This window comes from Furipterus horrens, unplaced genomic scaffold (assembly GCF_987537825.1).
Source record: "Furipterus horrens unplaced genomic scaffold, mFurHor1.1.pri manual_scaffold_7, whole genome shotgun sequence".
NCBI lineage: Eukaryota > Metazoa > Chordata > Mammalia > Chiroptera > Furipteridae > Furipterus > Furipterus horrens.
In genome coordinates this window covers 26,785,121-26,801,357 of record NW_028327177.1, presented here as the reverse complement: position 1 = coordinate 26,801,357, position 16,237 = coordinate 26,785,121, and the positions used below count along the sequence as shown (strand labels likewise).

Here is a 16,237-nt window from a genome sequence, read left to right as displayed (position 1 = left end):
CATGTAACAGGGGAATGTTGCAGTTTCAGTTCCAGAAAGACAAAGTGTCTGGACTGAGGTCACACGGAGAGAAAGCCTGTGGCAGAGCAAGGGGCAGAATGTATTTTTGAAACTGCAATTCAGTGTGCTTTCCATGAAGCCATCTTTTTTTCCAGCTATAAGCAGAAGAAATACTACCTATTGCTCTCTGGCTTGCAATTCCTTAATGAAGACAGATAGAAATCAGATTATAATGCTGGCAGTCCCTACCTCTCACCACAATGTATCCCTGGAAACCACCTCACAAAGACATGAACAATGTTAGAATTAGGCAATGTATTCTGAACCAAGGATGCAATAGCCAATAAACCAGATACAAATAATAATGTATTACAATAGCAAGAATACAATGGTGATGAACCTCAGCAAACATTTAAAGTGGTAACTTATGTGCCAACTAATACAACATGGCTATAAGGACACTGAACATGATTATACGTGGATTAAAGTATAATATGAAATGAACTCCAAACCATATTCTAGCCGTAAAAATACAACCGTGAACATTAAACATTTATTGAGTGATATTTTGATTTGCCTCCTTAGGATTTAGAAAAGCTTTGTAGGAGTGATTAGATGGTCTTAGTTTCTTAAAAAGTCACCTAAGGTGGGATGGGTATTAAGACTTTAACTCCTCATCTGACATTCTGGCTGCTGGGGTCTGTTGTGTTTGCTCAGTCATACACCCAAGTTCTCAGCCCTGTGCCAAAAAACCAAGTGCCTGCGCAGGCTGGTGGTCTAGTGGGGGAGATGTATATATAAACAATGTTCTATTTTGTTAATTTGATTCTTAGATACTAAGATTTTGTGTTACACTAAGAAAAAACACTGTCAATTAAATTATGACACAGTGCCTAGAGACAACCCTGTATGGTCCATGAATGTTTCTGTCAGCCTTTTCTGGCTAGTAACTACTTCCCTTTATTCTGAGGCATTTAGTAATTTCTCCTGACTCCAGCTGTACCACTCAGCCTGTGCTAGGCAGTCATTTGCATATTTCTTAGTATAAAACAGAGCAGTTTCCTCTCTCTGGGCACAAGAAGCCCCTGGTTTTTGTTTTGCTAGAGAATATAGAACTGAGGTCATTTCTTCAAAGATGAACACTTACTTTACTATTATAAAAAGGGAACCCTGCCATTCTGTCTTTGCCTTTTGGTATAAGTGATAACTCTCATTCCATACAGAATCCTAGTGTAAACTTTTTGAAGTCCATTTGAATGACATGTAACATATCAGCAATACACATAATTCAACTAAGGAGAAAAATAATACAACAGCTTTGTATCAGTTAACATTGCTGCATAACAAAACACTCAGAAATAAAGCATTGCTTAAAATAGTACAATTAAAGCAATGTAATTGCTTAAAACAAAAATAAAAAACAAAAGTCACGTTGAAGTATGTGCTGAGGCTCTTTTCCTCATCTATGTTTTTTAATAAGCCAAAACATCAAAAGCCAACCCTTCACTTTTTTTTCTCTACCCAAAGTACTACAGTAGGATATGTTAATGTTTCCTTGTCCCCTTGAAACACTCACTAAAAGTAATAACTAATGCTATATTTCTCCTCTCTTTCATTTCAATTTATGAAAAGCTACGAAGTGTAGCAGCTTAGAATCACACAAGAACCACCTGCAATAAGTATGGTTAACTCCCCTTTCTACAACTTCTATTTCCAAGCCTATTTAATCCTTTGTCAGCAAACTTTACATTTCTTCTTCTTACAAATGTGGAGGGTACCAACTGCCTTACAGAGTTATTATGAAGCTTACATGAAACAATGCATGTAAAACAATTAGTACAATGTCAGGCCCACTGCAGGGCTTAATGCCAATGTCATGCTAGTAGCAGTTCCAGTCTGGGGATACAGCAGTGAACTAACAAATACCTGACTTCATAGAGAAGTCATTCTTGTAGGAAGGGAGACAGTAAACAAATATTTTAAAATATATAAACATATATATAGACATGTGTGTGTGTGTAATGGTGGAAATGCTAAGAAGAAAATAAAGCAAGTGTGGAAGGATTTGGGGTTTAGTCTGAGTGGGATGGAAAGTCCTGGGAGGGTTTGAACAGGGCAGAAATCTGACCAGCCAGTCAGCCTGCTGTGTGAGAGCAGATGGTGGGATATTCTCACCCAGCTCCTTAAGTGAAGTTTCCGTACCTCCCAGATTTGTCAAGAATGGCCTCGGGAAGGGTCAGACCTGCAATGATGCTGATCTGGTGAAGCGAACACTAGGGGGAGCTGGTGAAGCAGGAAGAAGGACTGAGATGGGGAAACCAACGTGTAGCCTGCAGCCAGCACCTGCCCACTATCCCACTGCTTGGCAGAGCCTTCGCCATGTGAGCTGGGGGCAGGAAAAAAGGTTCAAGCTCTACATTTACTTCTCTGGTGGTTGAGGGGAAGGGCGAGGCAGGAACAACTTCATAATTTGCAGGGCCTAATGCAAAATGAAAACAGGGGCTTCCTTGTTCAAAACTTAAGAATTTCAAGATGTGATAGCAGAGCATTGAACAAGCATGATGTGCTTGTGAGCACATGGCCCAGGGCAGCTTGCCAGCCCACGTGCCCATGAAGCTAGTACTGGGGAGGAGTGCTACCCATTGGCTCAGGAAAAAGGGAGATAAGGCTAATGTGAGATTTAGGAACCATGAACCACAAGTGACTCTAAATTATCAGGGACATCCTTTCTAGGCTTGTGTAAATTAGTCTAGAGGCTGATGTGTCTCAGTGGCAAATTCAGGCAGTCATTGTTAAAATGGAGGTAGAATGGTTTTTTTTTTTTTTTTCTCTAAACACCTCTATTTTTTTATTTTGATTTTTTTTTTTTACAGTGGTAAAATACACATAACACTATTCACTTTTACCAATTGCAAGTGTACAGTCCTGTGGCGCTAAAACATTTATGTTGCTACCATCACCCCTCTCCATGCCAAAAACTTTTTCATCATCCCTAGCAAACATTCTGTGCCCATTAAGCAATAACTCCTCCCCTCCCCCAGCCCCTGGGAACCTCTGTTCTACTTTCCGTCTCTCTGAAGTTACCTGTTCTAGGTATGGAGGTGGAATTAACTACTACAGTTTTTTTTTCTAATGGTTTAAACCCTAATGGCCTAAACTATGTGGTGTCCTGATGGTTCTTGGTTACACTCACCTGCATATAGATCAAGTTTACAGCAGCTCTGCAGTCCATCAGCACAGAGTCAAGGGATGGGTCCATGTACCTGCATTAGGAGAGTTAAGTTAATTCATATGGCACGGCTTACGGGCGCACCTGGGAGCGCTCACGTGGTCTCTATGCTTTGCACCGAGGCCCCCTTTCTGACAAAGCCCTACCCCTCTACTTGCCTAGCCATCTATTTGATCCTCCAGCTCTTCTGTTCCCTATTTTGTTAATTCTGTAAGCTCTTGCCTTGTGGGAACTTATAGTAAAGATGCAAGATAATGATAATAATAATAATAATAAAGGCTCAGGAGAATGGTCTGCATCGCTGTTCCCACGCAGCCCCGCTCAGAGCCACCAAGTCCTGCATGGGCTTCCCCACCCACAACACCTGGCCCACACTCTCACTTGCCTGTACCCACACCCGTATCACCACCCTGTCCCCAGGCCACTCTCACCTCTTGCCTGAGCCCCTCCTGGAACCTCCTCACCAGGCGTTCTGCCTCAGTCGGGTTCCCTCAACCTCATGCTCCACATTCTAACAGGAGTGGTCTCCTCTGAGTAACCTTTCAGACTCTCATAGTCCCAGCAGTTAGATCATTTACCCTGCTCTCTTCCAAGGCCCTTCGTAGGACACCCCACTTTCATTTTCATGTCCCTCTCTTACCCCACCCCCCTCTCCAATGCCCTACATCCCAGCCATGTTTTCTCTCCTTTCCCTCTGCCTGGAAGACCACTCACCTCACCAACATCTTTCCCTGAACTATCTGCTTCTCCTGGCAAGACTCATCCTCATGTCCTCTTCTCTGGTCCCTGCTCCCCAAGGCCATGTTAGGAAACCACCTCTGTGCTTTCTTAGCCCCCTGATCACTGCCCTGATCAAGATGATTTTGACACCAAGTGTGAGGACCCCTGAGCCCAGGGGCTAGTTCTATTCAGAGTTGCCCCTCTGGGCCTTGGCAAAGTGACTTGCAAATAGCAGCACTCCATGTGTGTCTAATGGATCCAGAACCACCAGGATGAACTATAGAAGCCCAGCAGTGTGCTGAGAACTGACAGAAACAGCCAGGAAAGGGTGTGCTACAAAGGGACTGTAACCAATCTAAAGGCAGAAGCAAGCAGAACCTACTCAGGTGTGTAGGGTGAATAGACAGATGATGGGATTGGCTTAGACTAGGAACAGGATGAAAGTATTGGTTGAAGGTAAACTTCATTCTGGGGTGTGGGGAGAAGCAGCTGAAGCATTCCTACTCATATTCTATTTACTATATCACTCATGCATCCCAGGGGCCCCTGTGTGGCAGAGAACAGCAACTGTTACATCAGAGAGTTAGAGAGCCCCCAGACCCATCCCAGACTGGGGCTCTGAGAGGCAAGGCAGGCACCGTCTGGTCTGGAAGAAACCATATCATCATTGGAGAGAGCCACCAGGGAATTCATGGGCAGAGGAAAATCCCTAAGATTTTCGCTTTCCCTAGCAAAGATTCTGTACCCGTTAAGCAATAACTCCTCCCCTCCCCCAGCCCCTAGTAACCTCTGTTCTATTTTCTGTATCTCTGAAGTTGCCTATTCTAGGTATGGAGGTAGAATTAACTACTACAATTTTTTTCTAATGGTTTAAACCCATTCTCAGCAGGGCAAGACTGTACCTGCTGAGAATCCCACCGCTCGTAGCAGTGGAGCTAGCCTCCCTGCTCCCATCCTGTAATGCTTCTCCGTGGAGTGGGTCAGGCACCTGTAGGATCCTGTGCCAGGCTCCCAGCTGCCGGTGACCTGATCCTCACCTCTAGCAGCTGAAGTGAGACCTCCTTTCTTTCCAGTTCCCATGAGCAAAGGCAATTTGCCTGGATCTGAGATGCTGGCTTGTAAATAGACATTTCTTTTTAATTACATTTTTTTCTATTACCATTTATCCCCCCCATGTAGACAGACATTTTATCTTGCACTTATGATCTAGAATTTACCTAGTTAATGAAGACATAGCAAAGTCCAACTTCCAATTCAAGCTTCAAGGTGAGGAACAGAATCTTCCTCTCTTTTGATCTCATGCTCTCCTGAGAACGCATGAGCAACAAGTCTAAACCCCAGTGACTTCTGTTGTTGTTACTAGTACCATCATTATTATCCTCAAGGTAACAATAACAAGACTAAAATTTATTGAGAATATAGGATCACTTTCTTTAACCCTCACGATAATCCTATGAGGTAGACTCTATTATGATTCCCATTCTACAGATAGAGAAACCAAGTCTCAGAGAGCTTGAATAACTTGGCTAAAGTTATTCAGCTAAATCCTGAGAGAGCTGGGATTTAGATTCACGTCCTCTGATCCCAGGAATAACCATGCTCGGCCATTCACTAAACTAAGCAGCTTCCATTAGAACAGCTACTCTATAAACCCTTAGCCGGAACTGCTAAGGGGCTTCCCTTTTTTTTCTCAGGGTTCCATGCCACGAATTTTGACCAGTTCTCAGAATACTCTTGAATAACAGTAAATGAATTTCTAGCCTTGCTGGGAATATCCTTCCAAAATTCAAAACCGCAGACCAGAGCTCTCGCAGGGCATCACAAGGTCAAGATAACTACTATTCCTAGATTTCAAAATGCCCTTCTTTCAAGTTTCTGTGCTCAGATTGCAGAATAACTGAGCTGGGAAAGAGTGAACCAAAGGCACAATCCAATACAGCCATGGTAATAAACACATGAGCTACAGGTCATAGGTCAAAGGTTACAGGTTATGTGTAGGGGTAGGTTAGGGGAGTGTCCTGCTTCTTGTTATTTTCTGTTTGTTTGCTCTCCATAGGGCCCTCCATTTCTGGGGGAAATGGTAGTATTTTCTGCAAGGAGCCCTTTTGATCTAGGAATATGGCTGGTCCTGATATACCTGCATTTATTATTGAAATCCTTTTGGAATGTTTAGCCAACTACTTAAGAGTTCAAATGCACTGCAAGTTGACGGAGCCCACCCTTTGCCTTTGGGGAATGCCCCAATTTAACAGATGAATCAGAACTGCTTATAATCAACAAATTCCCTCAATTAATACAGTCAGTAATCCATTCCAAAGCAAGCCCACAGTCTGCAATTCCTCACCATTACCTATTTTAATCCCAACCCCAACAGCCCTTGCTTTTCAAGCCTTACCTTCATGGGCACCTTCCCCATGATAAAATCTCTCAAGTATTTATCTGAGACCAGTGAAAGTCACCCTCAACATCCTACCCTTTAGGACAAATAGTCTCATTGTTGTTCTCTCTGTCTTCTTCACAGTGTTCCTCTCTGCGTCCCCAAGCTACTCCTCTGTCACTTACTAGCTGTTGGGCTGAGCCAACATGGTGGAAATGACAGATTCTGACCAGCAAAGGTAAGACAGCCTCCCATGCCTGCTGTCCCAATGCTTACTCACCACTTCCTGAGTCCGACCTTGCAGTTTTCCACTTCAGAACTTTGAAGACTCACATAAGGGAGTTCAAAGTCCGCTAATTTCTTCATGACTGGAGAAAGGGAAAAGGGGGTCTTACTGCACAGATAGTTTACATCCAGTGGCTTTAAGATTACAACAGAAACATTACTGTTGGAAAGCATAAAATATAATATTCTCTCGCCTTTCTATGTAATTTTTAGCTCTCTAAAGTTCATTCAAAAATTAAACAACACTTTATCTTCGTAAAATACCAGCGCCTTGAGTGAACAATGTTTTAGACTGGGATACAGATGAAGGAACTGAGGTCCAGCGAGGCCCAGCACCTTTGTCAGCCACCCCAGACCCTAGTGGCCAAGCCAACACACTAACCCCTTAACTTCCATCTTAAACCTACCTCCCCACAGCTTCTTGAGGACACATGTAAACTACTCTGAGATCATTGATAGCATTTCACAACTAAAAAACTCGCACTATCTACAAATGTTCTATAGAGAAAGCAAAAACTATGGAAGTTGGACTGTCATCTTTTACTATCTCATTATATCTTTTTTCTTAATCCTTACTCAAGGATATATGTATTGATTTTAGAGAGAAAGGGAAGAAGGGAGAGAGGGAAAGAGAAACATTGATTGGTTGCCTCCTGTGTACACCCCAACCAGGAATCAAACCCACAACCTAGGTATGTGCCCTGACCAGGAATAGAACTCACAACTTTTTTGTGCATGGACCAAAGCTCCAGCCAATTGAACCATCCAGCCAGGGCTCATATATTTTCTTTATGAATCTGAGAACTTATTTATATCATCTGACCTTTCTAGCAAATACTCCTTAACAAGGAGAAAGGACAATGTGTGAGACGTCCTGATGCCTGCAGGCTGGCACTCTGTTCACAAGGGGGTTATGGTGTGGCTGGTGGTCAGCAACCAGGGATGCATATCAGGACTGGAACTAGGGCAGACACAAGAGGAGTGCAGGTCCTGGAAAGACCTGACTTCTCGCTCTAGTCCATGCCACATCTCTGGAGTTACTCGTCCCCAGCTCACCCTGACCACAGACGCAACCTCCCATGCCCAAACTGTTCATCTAGGAGTGGGGACCCATAGTGGGGACCATACACAGGGTACTCCCCTGGAAGGTAACCAGCCCCCAGATGAGCCCCTGCCCACATGGCATTCCTTCTGTCCTTCTTACCAGAGAGCTTGCCCTCCTTGCAAAACCGTATGAGAAAGAGGCCAAAATAGCCCAAGAGCTCCCGACACAGTCCAATCTTGTGTGACACCACCTTTCACCAAAGACAAGAAAAAGAGGAGAATGTTAGAAGTGTCTGCCATGGTTACTGTGAGGTGCAGAATTTAAAACTGCCTCTAAACACACAAAAAGTGCTTTAATAGGCTAGCAGACATTAAAAGAAATGTTTTCAGAATCTAAAATGGTACATATTTTAGAACATTTAGAAATTAAAAAAATATAGAATGAAGAAAAATATATGTCCCATCCCAATGGACAAATTAATTGGCCTCAGTTGAGGCTGGTTGTCCCATCTCAGATGTGGACATTTGTGTCCAGGATCATTTTGGAGTTTATTGTCCCCTGGAGGGCAGCACTCATTCTGCACGACATCTGTCCTATCATGGGCCGAATTACCAGGTATTGGGAAAAGGGATATTCCCCACTGCTTGGCTGTCATATAAAAGGCTATGAAGCTCCGAGTCTTTGATACCCCAGGTCTGCTTCTCTCTGAGGTCTCCTGTGATGTTCAAGTCTAATGTACATGGCGTCTGCACAGTGAAATCCTCAGATCCCAGGTACGAACTGCCCTCATTTCATCTTTTTTGACCTTCACATCAAAGGGTTTTCATTTCAATACTAAGAAGTGCGTTTTTACCAAAGGGTCACAAGGCTATAAGCTCATATGTTCCCTTAGCAGGAACTTCCATGCCACCCCAGACTCTTGCCATCGCCACCCACCCACCCCCAACCTCTGCCCCTTTAAATCTGGGCCCCTGAGTGATTTCTTTGCACACCATCTGAATCCTCCAGAGCACCTCTAACACGCAAGGATTTACCCTCACAGCACTGTGCATGAGCTGACACGTTAACCACAGCTCCAAGGTCTCGTGGCGGAAGTTGTACAAATACTAGGCTCCAAGGGGGACTTTCTTTGTCAGAGATCTGAAAATTACCTCAAGAGGCAACCTTAGGAGGTGGATGGTATGAGATGGTGTTCTTAGCATAGCCTTGCAAGTAAAGAGCCTGGGAACTTTTCACAACTTATCCCAACACTTATCCCCATTCTCCTTCCTTCCCCATACCCTTGCAAACAAACAACAAAAAATAAAAAACACAGGGCTCCACCGTGGGGGGCGGAAGTGGGGTGGGAGTGTGTGCTGGTAGGTAACAGATTATATCTTGTCCTAGAGTAAATGTGACCCATGTCCACTCAGATTCCTTCTCGGACTCAATGAGTGAAAACAGCGAGCTTCCATGCCAAAGCAGAGCAGTGAGGAGGGAGAACGGAGCAGCCTTTATCACTTATGATGACATAAATACAAGCACCTTCTTTTGAGAGGAGTAAGCATCTACAAAATGAGACAATATTTCCATCTTGGCAAAGGTAACGATGCTCCAAAACACAAACACCAGCCATACAACTACATTAGCACAAAGGCATAAACTGCAACACAAAAAGATTTTCAGCTTACTGCTGGTTCTTGAAGAGCCCAGCAAGATGGGGGTGAGGTGGTCGGGAGCAGCGAAAAGTGAGTGGCGACAAGTATGCCTGAGAAGATGCAGATCACGATTTTTAATTACAAAGTCTAAATTACATTTTCATGCAAGTGAGAGAATTTCCAGCCCCTGGGAGAGAAGACACATTTCTGCCTGGCCAAGGGCTCACTAGACCTGTCGTGGAAACTCCACCACTCTAAAGGGAGAACCTCCAGTTAAACTTACCTGATGCTAATGACATCAGTGTCGCGAGTGTGTTTCTCACAAGCCAGTGTGATTGGAAGAGAGGGAGCACATCCTTCTGAGATCACAGATGTATCTAATTAAACTTATGTATTAGTTACGAGGGGAGCTGGGCAAAACAGATGGCACTGTGGAACCCTACGCTTACTGCCCAGCTCAATACTTACTCAGCACTTCCTCTAAGAGCAATGACGTTTCCACTGATAATAAATAACCATAACCACAACTGTTGATGGAACATGAGCCGTTTCGATAATTACGTAGACATTGTCTTTCTCTTTTTGAAAGAGAGGGGAAGGGAGAGAGAGTGAGAGAGAGGGACATTGATGTGCAAGAGATACATAGATTCGTTGCCTCTCCCATGCACCCAGCTGGGGACCTGGCCTGCAACCCAGGCATGTGCCCTGACTGGGAATCAAACCGATGATCTTTTGGTTCACAGGCCCACACTCAGTCCACTGAGCCACACCAGCCAGGGCTTGACATTGTCTTGAAAGGTTAAGTAACTTACCCAAACTCACACAGCTATGACGTGATAGCACTGTCATTTGAATTCAGGACTTGTCCTAACCTCAGCACAGAGGAGACACCTAACTGCCATCAGCAACCAGCTTCGGCTGCAGGTATGTCCTGGCCAGTGAGCCCAGCGTGTGCAGATGTCAACAGTGCTGTCGTCAGGCAGGGCGGGTGCTCTCCGGGGCTCCACAGGCCCAACCATTTACAACTTATGTTACATCTGCAGCTGCGCCTGAGTTACCTGCCTGGCCCCAGAGGTATCTAGTTAATGGTCCCCACCCTCACTGTTACCATCCTTGTTCTCCTTCGTTTATGTGTCTGTCTCCCATTTTGAAGGTCCTGGAAGGGCAACAGAAAGAACTGTGGTTTACGGGGCGGGGAGTTGGTATTAATCCCCTCAAGTATTAAGCAGAAAGGCCTTTGATGCTTTTTAAAAAGATCATTCTGGAAATCTGTGCAAAAGATTAGCAAGACTGGAACCAGGGAGACTATTTTCGGGACTGCTGTAGAAATCTAGCTGAGAATGATGAGGGCTCGAACTAGGGGTGTGGGGGCTGAGAGGAGAGGACAGGAGAAGGGGGTGACTAGGAGAAGGATGTGGAGTGCAGTGCCAGGAGGACCCAGGGGTGAAGGGGGAGGAGTCTGGGGTAACTTCTCACTGGATGGGCTCAGCAGCTAGGTGGCTGCTGGTGCCATGCACCAGTCTCTCAATGTGGGGGCCATGAAGAGGTACAAGTGGACTTAAACCTCCATGCTAGAAAGAGTCACCACACAGAGACAGCTGCCTGCTGCCACATGCACACACTGTCTTCTGAGAGCCCAACAGGGAGCACTTCTGTTCATTCCAGGCTCAGAAGGCATCCGATGCCATGACCCCAGCGCAAGAACTTTCTGTCCTTGGCAAAGTCCTAGAAACTTTCCCACTTCCTCCTGTTTATGACTTTTTATTCTCCTGTGTATGTTTCTCTGGGGGATTAGAACTAAAACCCTCCAAAGAAAAGGGGCCTGGGAACAGTGTATGGGTGGGAGAAGATGGTGTCTCCTCCACAGCTTAGAGGGAGGACAGGCCCGGGGCAGAGCTGGTCACAGCCACATCTGAAAAAGGGGAAGCTGCTTTCTGGGTCTCACCCTTGGAGTCCTCAGAGAACCAACAAAAACTCAGGTCTGGCACAGAATCAGACCTGCTGGGGTGTTGGTTTCAGGGGCATTCCCTGTGAGGGAGGAGGGACAACTCTTTTAGCCTTTAAGAAATCCACATCACTCTCTCCCAGAACCTGTCACCAGCCCACCTGGGTGCAGCCTGTGCCAGGCTTATCTGGGTGCTGGCTGCCTTCCTGCTCCCAACCATGTGGCGCCCCGTAACAGAGCACTTGGTATATTTCCAGGGCACATCCGTGGCTGAGTTTGAGGGAACTGAAAGAAGACTTAGGAAGACCCTAAGAGATCTCTGGAAAGTTGATGCCCACAAGGAAAATAAAACCAGAGCCCTGCGAGCCCAGGCCAGGTAGCTCAGTTGCTTAGAGCATCATCCCAATATACCAAGGTTTTGGGTTTGATCCCTGGTCCGGACACATGCAGGAATCAACCAATGAATGCAAAAATAAGTGGAACAACAAATCGATCTCTCTCTCTCTCTCTCTCACCCCCCTTCTCTCTCTAAAAAAATTAATCAAAATAAATAAATAAAAGGCCGGGGGAACTGGCAGTAGCTGAGACTCAGCCAGTCTCCCAGAAAACCCCAGCCTCTCTACAGATAAGTCATCCTGAGTGATGTGATAGGCAGGAAGCTTCTAGAAGGTAACTGTATCCTAGTCCCTGCCTTCAAACACTGCTTCCTGCATTCAGTTCTGGGGCTGGAGTTCAGATGAAGTTTACCTCCAGGACTCTTTCAGCAGTGTCTGATGTTAGGATTTCGACTTGAATGCTCCTTCCATCAGGCAGAAATATGTCCAGGGAGGCTTTCTTGTTAGTGATGCTAAACGTGTCCTGTGAGCAAAGGGAAAGCACAGTAAGCCCCAAAGCAACCTCAGCAACCTCATGGGGTACCTTATGGGGGCGACAGTCAGCAGAATCCTCTCCCCGGGCCTTGAGCGTCTACATACCCAGAAGCACATGAGAGCCCAGGGTAGAGATTTGGGGGGTGGAGTTTTGGGGGACAGCGTGGGGATTGGGAGGGGCGTGGAGAGGGTCTATGGCAGTGTAATGACATGTAGCTTGAATAATTACCAAATACACAACAAAGCACCCATTTTAGGAAAAAAATCATCCACGTGACCCTTGGTGGTTTCAGAATTTAACTGTCATTTTTACTATTTCCAAGTGTCCCTAAAAGTCCATAACATGCATTCATTTATGATTCTGCTACAGCAAAAACCGGAAGTATACGAGCTCTGAGGCCACATGTGGAAGCAAGTAGCTACCTTGCGTGGGCGCCCAGCCAAGGGCCCCACCCTCAGCTCAGAGCCACTCTGCCATGCCTCTGTGTTTGTGAGGGGATATGTGTATGCCAGGGATGAGCACAAGTCCAGGGATCTGTGATGTTCTTGGACAGAATGCTCTAAAATGTCAAGGACACACCAGAGACACTGGAAGGCCATCAGAGTTTAGGGAAATTCAAAGTAGAGACTGTTTGGTGCTCAGTTTCCATAAAGAGAGTGTCCCCAGGAGGAGGCATGCCCAGGGTCTGCCCAGATGGGCCTCATGCTCATGGGGGTGCTGCATCTGGGGGTGCACTATTTCTAGCACCTCACAAATGGGATCCTGTCAATTCACAGAGCTGTCTCATCTCTGTGACTCAGGTCACAGACTTTCTCATCCTGGGTTCTGTGATGGGATTAATCTCTCATGCCCTAACATCCATGTATGCAGTGAGTACACTCTCTGTTAGGCATTTAGAATGGCACTAGTTATGGGTCATCATTGGGAGAACTGAGAAATGAAAGGGAAAAACCTTATCAGAAGAAGAAAAGGCACTGCCAAATGCAGCTGGAGCATAAGGCTTTTGCACAAAGTTATAAAGGTAAAATACTAAGAATATTAAATCAGGTTAAAAGCTTTCAAATTATCAGGAAAAAAGACACTCAAAATAAAGCTCCAAATCATTGATACCCATGAGTGATTTTTAAAAGCAAAAAAGCAAAAACCATAATGCATACACAAAAGAGATGGGAAAACCAAGGCCAGTCACCCCTCTATACCGATATGGAATGATTTGCAAGATGTAAGTTTTAAAATACAAGATACAGACAACAGGGAGGAGTATGTACCTATTTATAACACAAAAACAATATGCGTACCTATGGATGTTTGTATATGTACAGAAATGTGAAGAATGAACATGAAACTGCGAGCCACAGTTGTCTCTGAGGTCTGTGGTGGCCACTATTATCACAGACCCTTGAATGCTGTTTGAATGTTACCACCATCACAGCAAACTTTTCAAAGAAAAGGGAAGTGTGTGTGTGTGTTTTAAGCCATCAAATACATGTGAAAATACAAATGACTACACAATAGAAGGCTATAGGGTCATTTCTCAGGTTGAGTGGACCAGTATGTATAACTACACAGTTGAATGACTAAATACATGAAATTTGCTTCCACTTCTTACAAATCTGATCAAGGTATTATTCTTCCCCAAGCTAGGGAACCAGTTCAATAACATCATATCATTGTACAAGTAAGCGTTTTGAAGTTCTCCCACTCAATCAAGAACATACCTTCAGGCATAAAAATGTTCCCATATGTACAACTAGAATGAGCGATGGGCTAAACAAATGGACTTGGCAAAGTTCCAGCCTCTAGCGGACAAGTCAGCAGTGGTTCAGGCCAACAAAGGACAGTCAGTAGCTGTATTTCATTCCGTTCAGATTGGATTTTGTCTGTGATTCACTTACAGTACAGGGTTGACAAAATAGGTTGACAGCCATAAGTATGCAAAACATAGTTTATTCCTGTATTATTATTTATTAAGTATTGTATTATTTCCCACATGAACAACTGTAAACCTACTTTTGCCCCACCCTGTACAGTTCGGAGGAGAGAATATACAGGTAACAGGGGCATGACTACTAATGCTCCCCTGCTGGCTTCACCAAGGCACATGTGGGAATCTCAGCTACAGAAATAGCACTCCTGCATTGTCACAGGGCCCTTAATAATAAAAAGTTCCCTTCTTCATGGCCACTTTCCAGATATATACAATGCTTAGGCTACAGAAAGAAAAATGATCCACTTTATTAAAATATGCTAAAGGTGAAGTGACACAATTTTCCATCCAGAATCTAAACCCCCAGAAGAATGAAATAGGAACCATCCTCCAATGTACTCCAAATGAACGTATGTGACCTAAGTCTCTGCTGGGCTCTGTTTGGGGCTGAGGCCAGAAACACACCTGGGGTTAATGAATAGTCATAGTCTGGAGCAGAATAATGACCTTAGTAAAGAAGAGCAAGCTTACCAGCTGTACCAGTTTTAAAAAATCAATGAAGACATCACTTCTCAACATGTTTGGGTCCACGGTTACTGAAAAACACGGACAGCAAGCCAGGTTAGCATGGAGCTGGGTCGACCTATTAAACTGCTCTGACTTCAGGGAGCACTCCAGGCCTTGCTGCCTCCTGGGAATCAGCGGAGCTTGTGGCCTCCACAGACATGAAAAGCTGTGAAGCGTGCTTCCTCCAGGCAGCCTTGACAACAACACGCGCCCATCACACTCACCCCAGGTCTCACTTCATTCACACAGACTCGAGGCGCTCAATATCCACCTTGCCAAGGAGGATGCACGAGTCATGCTGACAATAAGGATGACAGCCTGACCCGGGAAACTGACGCCTTCAGCACTGCGATCATTTATGAGAAGGTCAGTGGCTAAAGGAGTGTTTCTCTAAGATGAGAGAAAAGGAACCAAGAGAGGAGGAAAATTTTAAAAATTATTACATTGTGAGCTTGAAAGGCTTATGGAATGGGTCTGAAAGAGGTATATGCTCTGTTTAAAAAGATAAATGGGAAGTAGATGACTTCTAGAATTTTCATTGGCTATGCTTAAGAAAAATGTGCAGCCATGAGAAATAACAAAGTAAATCTGTAATTGCTGACCTAGAATGATCTGTAGAATACATATCTTAAGAGAGAAAATCGGCATAAAGAAGGAAAACCTTTTTTTTCTTTTGCTCTGAAGGACATCAGTGAGATAGTTGGTAAAGTTTGAATAAGGTCCCTAGATAACATTATTGTAACACTGCTAATTGCCTGATTTTGATAACTATACTGTGGTTATAGAAGGGAATATCCTCGATCTTAGGAAATACACACAGAAGTATTTAAGGATGAAGTGGCTAGTGTGTGCAACACATGTATCTCAGAAAGTTATATATAATATGTCTGAATATGTATACACACGTGCGGGAAAGTGAGAGAGAATAATAAAACATATAAAAGTTAACATTTGGGCAGTCTGGGTGAAGAGTATACAGAAATTTTGCATTACTTTTTTGCAGCTTTTTCATAAATTAGAGAATATTTCAGTATAAAAAGTTTTTAAAAATCAGATACAGAAAAATATGAAGAATAAGTTCCAGTTAGTGTTGGACAAACAGGGATGTACATACGTGCTAGTAGACACACAGATGGTTTCTGAGGAACTCACAAGCAGCCTGCAATAGTGGGCACTTTTAGAAGCACAGGGGTTCTGGGTAGAAGGGAATGTTCCTTTCATTGTATAAGATTGACCCTTGAACAATGCAGGGGTTAGGCATGCTGACCCCCATGTGTCGAACATCACAGTATAACTTTTGACTACCCCAAAACTGAACTAATAATAGCCTACTGTAGACAGGAAGCCTTTCTGATAAGATAGTTAACATACATTTTATATATGTATTATATACTGTATTCTTACAATAAAGTAAGCTAGAGAAAAGTATTTAAAAAACCAAATATAAAGGCCACATACTGCATACTTCCATTTATCTGAAATGTCCAGAACAAGCAAAGCTATAAAGACAGGAATTAGTGTAGTGGTGACAAGGGCTGGTAGCAGGGAAGACTAGTGAGTCTCTTATGATAGGAATGAGGTTTCTTTTTGGAGTGATAAAAATGCTCTCAAATTAGACCATGGTGACAGTTGCAC

General features: G+C 44.1%; 1 protein-coding gene across 2 annotated transcripts in view; it reads right to left on the bottom strand.

Moving 5' to 3' along the window:
• SNX31 (sorting nexin 31) overlaps positions 1-16,237 on the bottom strand; it is a 50,258-nt gene that overhangs the window by 22,851 nt on the left and 11,170 nt on the right. For both annotated transcript variants that reach the window (XM_090282774.1, XM_090282773.1), the window contains 5 exons: positions 14,567-14,631; positions 11,986-12,096; positions 7,816-7,906; positions 6,607-6,694; positions 3,194-3,263 (listed from right to left, as the gene is read on the bottom strand). In XM_090282774.1, the coding sequence (XP_090138900.1) occupies positions 3,194-3,263; positions 6,607-6,694; positions 7,816-7,906; positions 11,986-12,096; positions 14,567-14,631 (425 nt within the window). The remainder of the gene's footprint in view (positions 1-3,193; positions 3,264-6,606; positions 6,695-7,815; positions 7,907-11,985; positions 12,097-14,566; positions 14,632-16,237) is intronic.